The sequence below is a fragment of the Arachis ipaensis genome, chromosome B2 (assembly GCF_059453495.1).
Source record: "Arachis ipaensis isolate K30076 ecotype BB chromosome B2, ASM5945349v1, whole genome shotgun sequence".
Classification (NCBI taxonomy): domain Eukaryota; kingdom Viridiplantae; phylum Streptophyta; class Magnoliopsida; order Fabales; family Fabaceae; genus Arachis; species Arachis ipaensis.
The window spans coordinates 96026936-96042766 of NC_142437.1; the positions used below are offsets into that span (position 1 = coordinate 96026936).

At 33.6% G+C, this 15831-nt stretch overlaps 2 protein-coding genes and 1 pseudogene across 2 annotated transcripts; 2 read left to right on the forward strand and 1 right to left on the reverse strand.

Moving 5' to 3' along the window:
- Positions 1–1493: 1493 nt before the first annotated feature.
- Positions 1494–3915, forward strand: LOC107641043 (protein FAR1-RELATED SEQUENCE 5-like; annotated as a pseudogene).
- Positions 3916–9641: 5726 nt separating this feature from the next.
- On the forward strand, positions 9642–11956 carry LOC107627455 (uncharacterized). Its single transcript, XM_088505986.1, has 9 exons — positions 9642–9848; positions 9937–10034; positions 10121–10205; positions 10298–10386; positions 10995–11085; positions 11165–11299; positions 11450–11571; positions 11673–11742; positions 11825–11956. Exons 1-9 carry the CDS (start codon positions 9642–9644, stop codon positions 11954–11956), a joined length of 1029 nt encoding a protein of 342 aa, XP_088362112.1.
- A 345-nt stretch (positions 11957–12301) lies between these two features.
- Positions 12302–13536, reverse strand: LOC148574923 (protein NPGR2-like). The gene is made up of 2 exons (XM_088505525.1): positions 12616–13536; positions 12302–12524 (listed from the first exon to the last, which is right to left on the reverse strand). The coding sequence occupies exons 1-2, from the start codon at positions 13534–13536 to the stop codon at positions 12366–12368; spliced, it is 1080 nt and encodes a 359-aa protein (XP_088361651.1). The 3' UTR covers positions 12302–12365.
- Between the last annotated feature and the right edge of the window lie 2295 nt (positions 13537–15831).

The following is a 15831-nucleotide window of genomic DNA, read 5'->3' on the forward strand; positions in this document are numbered from 1 at the left end:
TAAGAAAAAACAAATGAAGAATGGGTTATTTAACTGTAAATTTTTATAGTTATGTTTTCTGTGCTCCTATGAATGCACTTCATGCTCAATTTTATATTGGCAGCAGGGTCATTTTTATTGTTATATTTTAATCTCTCTTGTCTATTCTCTCATTTCTGGATTTTTTTTTCTTGTAATGTTTCATGTATTCAGTCTTAATTAGAGCTTGATCATTATTTGTATCCCGGATAAAGGTGATGAATCAGGGCCAATCATACTTCATCTGGATTCTTTGAGTCTTCACTCTAGCAGATCACTATTTGATAACATCAAAAGGTTAGGATGAAGTAGCACTTGATTTATTGTATACCATATATGTGACATATCTAGTTCATTTCTGCTCTGGTTATTAGTTCTTAAACATATCACAGCTTCCATATCTTGTGACTTCAATACCATCCTATGTTACAAGTAGGTGTTTTTCTTATGTTCTTGTAATTTGTAAGTATATATGTAGATTAATGTAAAATTGACCTCACCATTGTTTTATATTATTCATTCAACTTGGCCCAGTATTCTTAAAATGTATAGTTACAAACAAGCTATCTAAATCCATACGTATGCTTATAGAGGAATTCATGTGTCACAAAATGGTCCTCTGGCCTTCTATCTTAATGACATGATACAAGTTTGAAAACTTAAAACATATGCAGATTTTACAGTTTGAATGAAAGAATTGAAATAATGAATAGTTATTAATTATTATAAGGCTTGTACTGTTGTTGTATTTAATGGTGCCACTGAACATGGTTTGTCCAAAATAGTTGTCATGTTGTTCCAAGTCATTAGCAATTAAGAACCCTAAGATTCCAAACACAATACTTTTAATGAATAAATTTCCTCACATCCATGTTCTATGGATTTGAGTACCCCTCTCTCTTGTAAATTTTCCACCACTCTATACAAATTGCCAAAACTACTTCTGTGTGCTGATGCAGCAGCTGGCACAGGAAAGTGCCTTTCACAATATATAAAGAGAAAATTAAACACCTCATCAATCAACTCAAAGAAATCAGTGTGTTTAAAATAAGGTCATTTCAGCAGGAATGGCATATGCATATCTAATCTTGCGAACAATCTATTTCTATGGATTGAGGTGGCAGCCAAGCAAACTTTGCGGGGTTCTCAAAGGAGAAACGATGTGTTCTTCAGTGGCCGCGAGCGGCGGGGATTTTGTGACATGGGATCAGAAATATAGATAGATTATAGATAGATGATATATACTTTTTAATATTTTGTTGTCCTTTGCACCCACCGCATGCATAGCTGGCATTGCCAATTGTTCTTGTCTTTCTGTTTTTACTCTTATAGTTTCACCATTAGATTTTGGATTCACGCTTCTTCATTTCCCCTTAATACAATAAATGAAACTCGTGTCCAATTCGATGATTCCTAAGATTGACACTATTGGATTGATTTCAATTTTAAAAGATTGTGATTTGTGATGGCTGGTACTCGGTGTTTGGCAATTTATTTACAAACTTAAGTTTCATTTTGAATTGTGTATTGGTGTTTAGGAAGTTATGGGTCAGGAATTTTCTCATGAAGGGGTTAATAGCGAGCATACATCATATGATCAGTATGAGCAGGAGGAAGAAAAACATGAGGAAGTTGACGTGGATTATATGGATGAGGACGACACAAATGTGGAACCAATGTTCGATTATCACGGCTTCGATGAAGGGTATAACATTGACTCACTCGAAGACATTGGGATGATAGAATTTTGGAACATCAGGGATGAAGATGTATGTCATTTTCACTTTTCTGATGTCGACATTGTATTTGAGTTCTACAATAGATATGCAAAGACAAGAGGCTTTAGTGCTCGGAAGAACAGGACTAGGAAGAGTCGTGCGGGCGCACTTAAGTTGAAGAATTTTGTATGTCATCGTAAAGGATTTAGACCGCCAAATAATTACGGCATCGGAAACCTTAAGAGAAAACCTACACCCGAGACAAGGTGTGGCTGCAGTGCAATTATGGAAATTCGTGTAGATGCACCTAGCGGTCGTTGGTTTATTTCTTATTTTTCTGATGAACACAATCATCCGCTTCTGGATCCTCGGTTGACTGGATTGCTCCCTGGGCATAGATTCATGTCCGAGGCTGATATTGGCCACATGGTTAACATGAAAAAGGGTGGGATTAGTGTTGGGCAGATATATCGGGCATTAGCAAATCAGGCAGGTGGCTACGAGTATCTCTCTTTCACGCAAAGGGACATGTACAATAAAATAGCAAAGCAGAGGCGCCAATTACCTAGTGATGCATATGCAGCTTTGAAGTATCTAGAAGATCAAGCAACAAATGACCCTTCTCTCTATTTTAATCATCACATGGATGCCGATGGTACTTTGCGCAATTTATTCTGGTGCGATGGTCTCAGCAGGGCCGACTACTCATTATTTGGCTATGTGCTGGCGTTTGATGCTACCTATAAGAGGAATAAATATATGTGTCCACTGGTGGTATTTTCTGGTGTCAATCATCACAATCAAACAATTATCTTTGCTGCTGCTTTAATTTGCGATGAGGAAAAAGACACATACAGGTGGTTGCTACAACAACTGAAGGTGGCAATGAATGGGAAAGCACCTGTTTCGGTGATCACGGATGGTGATCTATCAATGAAGTTCGCCATTGAGAAAGAGTTTCCTAATGCACATCATAGATTATGTGCATGGCATCTGATTCGCAACGCAACAAGTAACATTGGCAAGCCCCACTTTACATCCATGTTTAGAAAGTGTATGCTAGGCGACTATGAAATTGATGTATTTCGTCAAAAGTGGTTTGAAATGGTTGAGGGATTTGGTGTCGAAAACAAGAATTGGGTCCTAGATATGTATAAAAAGAGACATTCATGGGCAACTGCACATATAAGAGGGAAGTTTTTTGCTGGTTTTCGGACTACTTCTCGGTGCGAGGGATTAAACTCGATCATTGCAAAGTATGTCAACTCAAGGTACAATCTGGTTGAGTTCATTCAACACTTTAATCGTTGTGTCGACCATATAAGGTGGAAAGAGGTCCAGGCTGACCTCGCCTCTGTGAATGGGAGACCCAGTATGCAAACCTGTTTTCAACAGTTAGAGAGGAGTGCTGCCAATGTTTACACCCTATCAATATTTCATATGTTCCAACCAATCCTTGTACGGGCTGCATCAATGAAGGTAATAAATATGAGGCAAACTGGCTCTTATGTGATTTACTCTGTCGGTTTGGACCAAATGCCAAATGAGATGTGGCGTGTATTCTGTTGTGACATTGAGATGGAATTCAATTGTTCATGTATGAGAATGGAATCATTTGGCATACCTTGTGAACACATAGTTTGCGTCTTGGTGCATGAAGATATAGAGGAGTTGCCAAGGTCATTAGTCTTGCCTCGGTGGACCAAGACTGCCAAAGTGGGTTTGCAAAATGCGGTCGGGCTTCATTGGGATTCTTTGATGCTAAGTCAGTACGGTTGTTTGATGGATTGGTTTAGACAACTAGCCAACTTTGCTTGCCGAGATAACGAGAGATTTATCTTTACACGGAAAATGGCTATGAATTTGTTGAAACAATTTAAGGAGGAAGATGCTGCACAAAAAGGGGGGGGTCAATGATGCAGATAGTGTAAGAGATGGTGTGCAAGTGGATGTTTCTGGAGCTGGGCTCGCAACCAATGATCTCGGACATAGCATGCCAAGGGACCCAAGAAAATGTAGGACAAAAGGGGGGCTTCACAGTCCAATAAAAGAAAACATCGATGTGGACATTGTGGCATGGAGGGCCACAATCGAACAACTTGTCATGTTCGTCGTGGCATCTCACAGTCAGAAGGCCTTGGAAATGACACATTTGATAATGACTCGGATGACCACATGAACATTGAAGATGACTCATTGGTAAGTATCTTTACCAATGAGGTATGACAAAGTTTTATTTGCTGCTTATTAGCTAGTACTAATGATATTATATTGATGATATTATAGGTATATGATGAGAGTGCTTCCTACAGTAGCAATGAGGTGCTGTAATAAGGTATGGTTAATGCTTTAATTTCTGGTATCCTCTAATTTTTAGTTGATTTGGGATTGATGTAATTTTTAATTTATTTCTTAACTTCTTTGATGAATTCTGCAGGTTCAATGGGTAAGCCAGTATGTCATTTTGGAAATTTTCTTTATAGTTTGTTTTTGTTTGCAAATTAATGTTTATGTTTATATATGTTGCAGCTAGAGTATTCACAAGCCTCCAAGAAAATGCACCAAAAAGCGGTATCCTTGCTTCCTTTATTTTTTCCACCCCCACTAATCAATTTTTCTATCATTATTATTGTTACTTCCATCAAAGCGATTTTTATACTGTTCGTGTTATTTTATCAAACGAACATATGAAGTTTTTACCGTGTTACATTAGAACAAATTCATTTCAATATTTACGTTTTTGGTGGTCTTTTAATTTAACTCTTTAGCAGTACTGCATTCGTATCTTAATTATGTATTTGTGACTGTTTCCTTAATTCTTTTGAAGTTGTAATGGGTTCCGCAATTGGTGTTGCTACAAATTTCACACTCCTAAGCCAGATATTGTTCTACCAAAAGCCAAGGGTTACTAAGAAAGAGAAGAAAACGAAATAGAAGAACTATACAAAGTCATGTATACTGCTACTTCCGAGTTCCTCGTGTTCATCTTTCAACAGGTGCTACGTCCTTGAAGCCATACTCAAAATTTTATCACTGTTGAATTGACCCTTTTGAACATTTACTTTTTTTCAACTGCTGATTCTTAAGGTAGCCAACTTAGAATGGGTAACTGGGGGACTTAAATGGGTAATTTCGGAGAGTGATGTAATATTTTTTTTGGGTATTTTAATTGATTTCATGTAATCTTTTGTTTTGGTATTAACTTAATGCAATTTTAACATTTCAAAAAGTTTTTATAAGGTATTGTATAATTAGGATCAAACAAGTGAACAACACTGATATAACTTTAAAATAATAGTTCATATAATATAATATTATATGAAATATACATCTAAGCAGCATTAAAGACCCAGAACCCTAAAATTTTAAACATGGATATTGCAAGGCATTCATGAAAGATAAAAACACAAATCACCAACTACCTCAGCTGGCTGTCAACCAAAAACCTTTGATTATTAATTTTCTTCTCAATGAGTAAACTTCTGTATTTGATAAATAAATTAAGAAAGAAAAAACTGAACCAAACACTGGTGTCACTGGCTAGTATAGGTTTGCATTTTTTTAAAAGTTTAATTATTTTTTTAGCTACATTGTTAATTAAGATTTACGCTCCCTTTGTAAATCTATGTCAAAAAATGAAATTATGTTTATTCCATAGATTAATAAATTATAATCTAAAGTATTTAGTTTCTCAAAAATATATGTAATGTCAGTTTAATTCTCGAAAAATTTGTAATATCAACTCAAACCATCAAATATTATAAGTAACATCACCCTAATTTCCAAATATATTTATGGCATGAAATCAGTTCATAAAAAATGTGACACCTCTAATCTATTTGACCATTTTTTTATGACATCAAATAACTTTGAAAACAATTTTTTATTCTTTATACTAAACAAAATAGAGTTAACCACCAAAAACAAATTCTAAAAAGAAATTTTAAAATGATAAATAACCTTTGTCAAAAATAGTCTAATCATAAATAAATTTGAAAAATGTTGTTTCATAACATTTATTTATGAATTATACCATTTTTTATTTTTCGGACTTGATGAATTATACCGAATTTTTTCTTTTTTATATTGTATTATTAGGTGTGAAATTCTTTATAATAAACCAAACTATATGTTAAACATTGCTACTTTCATTTATAAAATAATATTTGTTGTTACAAATTGTCAGTGATGTTTTACTTTTTTATAATTAAATTTTTTTATTATAAAACGTCAATGATGTTTTGTGCTACTATCACAACCATATAAAACACTAAAATAATCAAATATTTTTATATTTCACATTAAAAAGTTAAGAAAAATTATTGTAAAGGATCGTTAGAAAGATTTAATTATTAAAAAAGACCTTTAATATTAAAATTATTAAAAAGGACTAAATCTCTTTATAATATTTAAGAAGAAGAACTGAATTTTTTTATAAAAGACAAATATATCTTTAATTATTTTTTATTTATTTTTTATAATTTTTATATTAACAAAATAAAATTATAGTAATTTTTATTATTTATTTATTTATTTTTTTTACTTTTCCAATCTTTTGTCTTTTTTTTTCATTGGGTAAAAATTACAAAGATAAAAAATAAATAAAAATAAATAAATAATTAATAAAAATTAATAAAATTTTAAGAGAAATAAAATTTATCAAGATAAAGATTATAAAAGTTAAATAAAAAAATAATTAAAAATATATTTATTTCCTTATAAAAAGATTTAGTTCTTCTTGTATTATAAGTACAACCGCGCACTTGAAAGCAATCGCATCATTCTCTTAATACACAATTAAGTACCAGTGTTGCGATGCAACTCATTAAAGTGTTAACAACTTTGATAAGAAAAATTTATCTAATAGTTTTTATTATTCTCAAATCCTATAACAAGGGCATCAGCCCAATGAATTCGGTGTATGTCTAAAGGTGCTTTCAATAAAATTAACGCTGGGAGATAAATATAAAAAAGAAAAAAAATAGCTAAAGTATTCCAATTCTTTTTATAAGTTCGTAACAGGAGAAGGAAAAGGTAGTACACAACAAGAGTAATAAAAAATATCTAATAAATAAATTCGTCTATTTTAGTAAGTCTAAGAAGAAAACATAAATAATTCTTTTCAATTTAAATAAAGATGTTATGGGTGTATCATAAGCCACTATAACTGAAACCTCTCGTTAACATCTGACCGTATCTTATTCCAATCTCCGGTGATGAAATCCAATGCTAAATACATTCTACTCCTTTCCTCATGCAGCTGTAATTTATTTTACCAAACGTTAACACATGTATTAGGGTAATTAAAGAGGAAAATTGTCTATGTTAAAAATTACCTTTGGAGGGACCACATGAGTGAATTCCTGTTGCAAATCCATCCACTGCATAACCCATACAGCTGAATCATTGCTGTGTGAAAACGTATCATGCAGAACAACATAAGGAAGTCGAAAACAGTATATATATAATATTAAATTAAATAACCAACAATTTGAATAATTACCTATTTGAGCACCTAGGAATACTTATTGCTTTACGGACTTCCCAACCTTCAAAACTCACTATTTTTTGTATACCACATTTTGCATACTTCTCTGAAAATATTATCTCAGAAAGAGCCACTCCCTGTAATAAGAATAGTGTGCTTTATTATTTGAGGTAATGTTATTATTAACTTTGTTTTTATAGTAGGAGAACTTACTATATTTCTAATATGATGCTTGCGTAGTTCATCATCTTCAACCTTACAGTGAGAGTCTAAATGATAAAGTATTTTGTCAGGGATGCTCATTACCATTAGATACCAGTGATCATTATCCTTGATTGGGACATATATCTGTATAACAAATACGATGTAATATGTATAAGTACAAGTTTGAGTACTTTTTATTATAATAAAAATATTCCAATAATTAATGAGAACTTACAAATTGAAGGTCACGGGTTGGTGGCATATAATGTGTATATTTTTCTAGTAGGTCATGATCTTCCATATGTAACGTAACGTCATCCTGGGAATGTTTGAGCACAATGGTTATTTATTTTACTTAGTTAATATCCAGAAAATCAAGATTTTGACTTACCGCAAATGATGGTGGAAGGGACCAAATATTTTTTAATTTGGTCATGCTAATATTTGATGTTATCTTCAATGCCATCAGCTTTATTACCAGTTCGGACACTTGCTTTCCAGGTACGAGACAGAACAGATATTCTCTAGTTGCAGTTGTATCGTGAATATGAACCAAATCCTCTCTAATACAAAGCCAACACGTTAGCCACAGAGAGAACTAAAATTAAAAATAAAAGATTAAAAAAAATTCTCACGCTATATCATTATCAGCAGCAAAGATGTACATAGCCATGTTGACCAAATCCTCACTCAACCTCATATCTTCTGGTGGTTTGAATGAACAGTTAAGATTCTGCATAAAACGTAAAGGTTATCCACAATATACGTATTTGAATACTATGCCAATAAATTTTTTTAACTAAATCAAATACCTTTGGGATAGAAGTGTTCTTGAAAGCCATTTTTTTTGTTTCGCAACGGTCGTTAACCGTTCTTTGTCTATGGTGAAAGTTAAAGACCATTTGCGTACTCTAGTTTCCGCAATCTTGCTTGATAGTTGACCTTTGTGCTCAATTTTTGGCATTTTAGCTGGTCGTGCAAACGCCATATTTTGAATAGATGGTGGATTATTAAATCTTGCCAATTTGTCCTTTTGCCTTAGAAATGTACTCGGAAGTTCTTGCACAGTTTTATTAGTTTTGCTATTTCTATGAATACCGAATCTTGACTTTGGCTTCGATTTTTCTTCTCCATCCAGGCATGTTTGCATGCCTTTGTAGAACGATGATGGAAAATTGTGCAAAATCTCAACGTCCTTATTCTCATCGGATAAATCTGTGAACACACAATTTTCGGACTTTACTTACAACGGGCTAGAGTTTTTCTTCGTTACATCATCATAGGGTTTATTCTTCATCTCATATAGGTCTGTATTGTTGAATTTCTCATGTGTCTCATCAGTTTTACATTGAAAAGCGGTTAATTTATCAAGTGACTTCTTTGCCATCCACATTGCCTTCTCCATCTCATCAACTCTCTTGGATAAAGACTACATTATAAAATAGAAAATTAGCATTGGTATATATAAATAACATTGCAATATTATCATGAGTTGGATATATTACCTCTATGGCATGTAGTATTTGTTTCAACGGAGAATTTTCAATAATTTCCATCGAAGAAGATCCAATGTGATCGTCTACTACTTTTTCTTCCATTGCTCTATTAGAATGTAATTTTAGTTTTACAAGAGATAGTTAATAGTGTTCTATGCTTGAGCGTTTATATATAGGAATAAGATTATGTTTCACACAACTAATTCTCTTCTAAAATTTAAAATTAAATTTGATAACAGAAAATTGTTATTATACTTTAAATAAAAAAAAATATATACCCAAAATTAAAATAGTTTCCACAGCATACATTACCCAGCCTTTATCTTGTATTAAATTAATAATAAATTCTTGTTTTATAATTCTAATATTATCTTTTTGAAAAAGATAATATTAGATTTTTTTATGCAATCTTATTATTCTTAACTTCTTATCTTCTTACTCTAATTAGATAACTTTTAAAAAAAATGATAAAAATAAAATATCTTAAAATTTGTATTATTTTTATCTTATCTTATCTTTTATAACCAAATTTGCTATATATTCATCCTAAGGGGTTATATGATACCGTACAAGACAAAATACTACTATCTGAGTGAGTAGTAGAAGATGGCTTCACCGAAAAATATACAGTTCAATAGTATGTTTAACGATATAACAAAAAGGATAGAAAATTTAGAATCGGTCATTCATGTTCTATACCAAAAAATTGATTTGATCATGGGACAACAGAAAACTTCCACAAATAGTAGTTCCATGTTGGATCCTACTGTAGTTGTGCATTCTTCGAAAAGTACAAAAACTAGTGATCTTACTGCTATCATGCCAATTCAACCCAAGAAGTTATTCCACTTGGATATTACTCGTGAAGCTACAACTCCACCTAATGGACAATCACATGTTAGAGTAGGAGCTGTACTCCCAAAGGTAACTTTAATTTTTTTCTTCTTTCGTTTATTTATTCTTTTTTCTTTATTTTTTAGTGTAACTTTGAAACTATTTTTTTCATCTTCAGTGGTGGACACTTGTTGCATTTGAGCCTACTACTTCGATGATGTTAACCGAATCTCAAGTAGCTGTTGCAGCCTATATTTTTTCGGATACGTTAGATCCGTACGTGTGGTTAATGATTATGTGTATAATGTAATGGTGTAAAAATTCTATGCTTCTCCCAGCTAACCACTTTATGAATTTGGCAGTTCTGAAGAGTTGGTAATCTCAGATGAAAAGGGTTACAGAAGTACATTTAGATGTCTTGTCCCAGAGAGATGTGTCGAATCACGAGTAAATGCATATTATTCTTTTTCTTGTAATTATATTTTTAAGCCCCTATTTACCAATAAACATGTTTTATATATAATTGTAACATATTGTAGGTTATAAACCTGGTGGCACTTATGATGACACGTATATTTCGACGTAGAAATGAAGATCCAATTTGCTGGTTCATGCCTACACATTTTGCAGTAAAGTTATCCCTATAATATAAAGAAATTCTTAGTTAATATTTTGGTCTAATAGTTTGATTGGATATACTAATTTAAAAGAAGTTCTTTTTTCTAGACTAACCCATGCTATGTACTCACACGGTAAAGTGTATTATTAAATTAGCAGTTCAAAAATAGTTGTTAAATTGAAAGCATATTTTCATTTAACAATATTTATTTGTATGCAGCGATATGCTTTAAGATAGCGTTTGGTGGAGAGACAGAGACGGAAAGACTGAGACTGAGAGACAGAGACTAAGAGACAGGGATTGAAATAAATCTCAGTATTCTGTTTGGTGCAAAATGGGAGATAGAAATTGAAACAAAAATGAAACTCTAATTTAATTTGCACAAAGGGTAAAATTGGAATTAATTAATTGAAATGAAAGTATTTTAGGTATAAAATGTTATTAAAGTTTCAATCTCTATCTCTAAAAATTTCAGTCCCCTGTGTCCCTACTTTTTGGAGGTACTGAAATACTGAAATTTTAGAGACAGAGACAGAAATTTTAATATCAGTCTCTAAACTAACAAACACGATACTGAATCTCAGTCTCTCAGTCTCTGTCTCATTACCTCAAAACAAACGCTACCTAAGCGACAAATATACACCGGCAGAGGTTATCTTTGATTTCCTTGGAGCATATATGTCACTGAAAATTAACCACGTCATTAGGGTACTAGTGACCAATTTGTTTTCCATTAATGTACTATTATCTATTTTTAGTGTTTATAATGGTTTAAGGTTTATCGCAGGTGTTTATCCCTATCTGTGAGGAACTACATTGGTATTTGGTTATTGTTGACTTTACGAGTCGTCGCCTAATCATATTGGATTCACTGCCTTCTGTCGAAAAACATCAACAACGCAAAAGGAACGCAATTAAAGTGGTAATTATTTGTTCTAAATCAGTACTCAATGATTTAGAATCACTTAACAACTTAACAATTTAAATAACCATTTGTTGTAACTAGTACTCTTAGTCAATTTAACTCATTTACAATTCATTTTTTTTGTGTCATGAATTTACTCTTGTACAGGCAACTTATTTAGAAGCGATGTTAGATGATCATATTTTTAATGATGATAAGTCTAAAGTTATAGATTGCTCCACCTTTTGGCCTATCACACCTTTTGGCCTACCCACTCAAAAAAATAGATCGTAAGTCTACTATTTAATTTTTTCTTTTAATTATCATTACGTTCAATAGTTTATATCTTATATGGATATAATAACTATTTGTGGAATACTTTATATCTTAGGAATGATAGCGGAGTTTGGGTGACCAGTTGGATGAGAGAATGTACTTTACCAGATAACTTCAATATTCAGGTCATATTTATAACAAAATATTTTTAACATAATTTTTTCAACACACTTCTAATTAGAATTATATTGTTGGTGCTCTAAGAAGATTAACGACTCCACACGAATGAGACTTGCCGTGGATCTGGTTTTAGAGGAGTACAACAATTTGTGTCTCGTAATACAAAAAAATGCTTGGCAATATAGGACCAAGGTAGAAGCAGAGCATGAAGACATTTAGAAATGAGGAATTATCTTTTTAGATATTTTTAATATTTTTTTTGAAAGACAAATTACTAAGCTATGTTTCATTAGTTGTTACACTAATTTATCTTTCTATATATTACAATTCTATGTTACTAATTTTCTTTACTTTATCGGTTAATATAAATTGTTCATAACCTATATATTTTATTTCTGTAAATAACGATGATATATACAGAGAAGAAAATGTGTTTCTATTTTCTTATTAAAAAACAGAGAAGGTGAGTGCAATATATATAAAAGTGAAATGAGAAGTGAGAACAGGTTTGATCTGTATATTAATAAGCAATTCGACCATTACAAGACAATGAAAGTGGCATCATCTGCATAAATATTATCCTTCCCAAGTTCAGAATCCTTGTCCCAAATAAGCTTTTGTTACTATATTACCCTATTGCATGACATCTAGTAGAAGAGTATAGTTTGATGGCCCGAGATTTTGAAAGGCAGGCCTCTGCGTCACGCCACTGTGAAAGGCTGATGTATACATAAGCAAGATCATGCCATACTTCAACTTCCAAATTCCTAATCTGATCTCTTTTGTCCTGTCACCAATAGTATGGAAAAGGGTAAGGACCTTAAAGCAATATGACTATGAAAAAGTATTTTGGGACTGGAAAAATTAAGAAAACAAACCTTAAATAGCTTATTCCGAGAACCAAAACTTTTACTATGAACTTGAAGAACAGCAAGAAGCTGAGTGTATGTCTCAATGGCACTCTTTAACTGGCCCTGAGCGATCTGAAGTTTCGCCTTTGTTCGTAACAAATCACCTTGATCCCATTTCCCAGTCTGATCCAAAGCAGCATTGATAATAGATTCGGCATCTAAGAACCGCTTTTGTGCGGATAATACACTAGATAACAGTAACCAACCTTTAACATTAGAGCCAACTTCAAGTTTTACAATGCACTTAGCATAATGAAGTGTAGCATCCAACTTCCGTTGCTCAGCGTATTCTAAACTCAGATGGTATAATACAACAGGGTCTTCCATTCTGCTCAATTTGCAGGCAGTTTCAAGGGTATGAAGTGCCTCAGATTGTCTCTTAACCCTCTCAGCATCAGAAATGGCCAATTTCGAGTATGCAGAAAGTGAAACACCAAGTAAGAAATTGGCCATATTTTCTAACTGATTACATCTTCCATCCAAGTTCTCAAGTGCCATCCGAGCAAAGCTTACCCCAGGGTCTTTTGTAACACTGAAGTTCTCGCAACAAATCTTAGAAGCCATTAACAAACTTGGAACATGTCTTGGGTCCTCTCTATTACTCAGCAGTTTTCTAAGAAGATCCAGCGCTTCCACATTCTTCCCTGCTTCGTAATAACAAAGAGCTAAAGCATAGAACCTCTCCTTTCGATGGATAGTTCCAGGAAGCAATTCTTCCAATTGATTGGCTAAAATCATCAAATTTCCAGAATCAGATAGAGCAAATGAAAGGTGGTCCAAAATTGAAGGATCCCACTCAATTCTATTTAGAGTGACTTTTCTAAGCAAAATCATTAAAAGAAGTATAGCCTCTTTAATGTTGTTTCTAGGCACAAACAATCCGTCCATTTGGTTCCAATAGGGTAATATAGTAACAAAAGCAATTTAAAATTTACCAATTGCACCAATTTTGTGCTCCCGACAGATATCTATCAGATCTTTCATGGAATTGAGTATTGACAACCTCAGATATCTGTCACCCATCATAGGAGGCAAATGATGAGAAAGCTTGATTAGATAATAATAATAATAAACTTATAAAAAAACTCTAAGTAGATTTAAGTAGTGAACCTGCAAACAATAATGATATCTAATTAAAGCCAATGTATTTAGATTTAGAGTAAAAGGAGAAATTCCGGTTAAGGTAAACCACTGTGAGCACAATTTCTAATTTGTATGACCATCCAACCTATTTTATTAAAAAGCAATGTATGATCTCCCATCCAATTGACTGGCTATGATCTTTCTTTTTCCCTTTCAACAAAAAACTTAGTCCATGCTTCAATTTTGGACTGTTTGAAATTTTTTGTTGGTTTTTTCAGATCATTTCTATGATCTCCAACCATTAATTAACAAAGCAACACCATTTCTAAGATCCTTCAACCCTTTTTAGCTGAGACTTCTTTTTTCCCAGGACAACAAATGACTCGGTCCATTTATGAATTTTGGACCGTGTGGATTTTGGAATGCCAGGCCAACTACAGAAGCAATGCAGGTCCCTGACACTTATGAAGTTGGCCTGGAATTCATTTGCAATTACTTTTGTAAACAGGGTTTTGTCGCAGCCCGGAGGGCCAAAGAAAAGAACACCTTTGGAAGGCGACATGCCAAATTTCTCAAACTTCTCAGCATGTTCCACCGGGTATTGAACCGTCTATAAACAGTAAAATAAATCTCTTATATTAACAAATTGTTGAAAACATACCTAATATACAACACATTTAAGATTCGGAATATGAAATCAAGATGTATACCTGATGAACCAGATGAGCGATTTAGGGCCGCAGAAACCTCTTGTCTTATTGAGCGTGGGAGGCGTGGCGCGGCGGCGGAAGCAGGGCGAGGTGGAAGCGGGGCGAGGCGGAGGCAGGTGCGGCGGCGGCGGAGGCGTGGCGCGTCGGCGGAAGTAGGTGGCAGAAATTTGCAGCAGAGGAAGGGTATGAAAATGGCAGGGATTGCAGTTGTCTGAAAACCCTAACTGCTTCTCTTCTCTGAAATGCCCCTGAATCTGAAATAAGAAAAAGAACGGGGATGGCAAAATTAGGGTTTTTCAAGAACTCTAAGGAGGGTAGAGAGTGAGGGCAGAGTTAGGGAAGGAAAGAAAAGCTTCAACCTGGTTGATGCTCTCCAAAAATCAGTAATCTCTCAGTTTCTCGTACCAAAGAAGGGAAAGGAGTCAAAATTAAAAACCAATAATTTGAGGGGTCAAAATCTAATTAGTAAATTTTTCAAAAAAAAAACGGGGTACATTTTGTAATTATTTTACTGTAGGTTAATCATACTCCCACACAAAAGTGGGAGTAAGGAATCCATGGCCCCCGAAATAGATTCAAAATTTAGAAGTTTCAATTTGAAAATATAAAGGTGAAATTTGGTTTCAATGAATTTTTCGGAGTCAGAAAATATATTTTCAGCGAAAGGCCGAGAATCGACAAACGAACCGATCGAACCGGTTTAAGTCTGTCTGGTACTGTGGTTTTAGAAAAATAAGATTTTGGAAAATTGATTTATTGTTTTGAAAAGATAAAAAATAATTTAGAATCGAAGACCAGACACTAATCTTAAATGTTTTGGCCCAAAGTGGGCCAAACGGACCTAAAATGCTAACGGATTAAACCAGATCCAAACCGGGCTCAAGGTCTAACATATATAAGCCCACTTAATGAGCTTTTCAGCTCATTTCTCTTCAATTTGAAGAGAGGGGGCACGGTTTAGAAGAAGAGAGGAGGAGAAGCCATTGTTACTATTCACCTCCTCCTTCAAAGTTTCATAACTTTTGATCCGGAGCTTCAATTGACGAGCCGTTTATGGCCACGCGAAGCTCTCGACGAGCTCTTCCTTTCTATTTAAGTTTTTCTGGTAAAAACTTGAATCTCACTCCCCAGTTTTCTGCCCTAAGTTTCTGCGCATTTTGGGTTTAGTTCTTGAGCAAGTTTTGTGGTTTTGCTTGTTTAGGTGATCTCTAGTAGCGGGTAATTATTAGATTTTACCCTTAAGCTCTTTGGGTAAGGTAAGGTTTCACTAAACCCTTGTGTTTAGTTGTTTTATGTATCTTAGGTTTTGATTTTGGTGATATATGTGTTGTTAGTTTGAGTTTTGGTGTTTGTTGGAGTTGGTTGAGGCTTTGGATCAAGTTTGATGGTT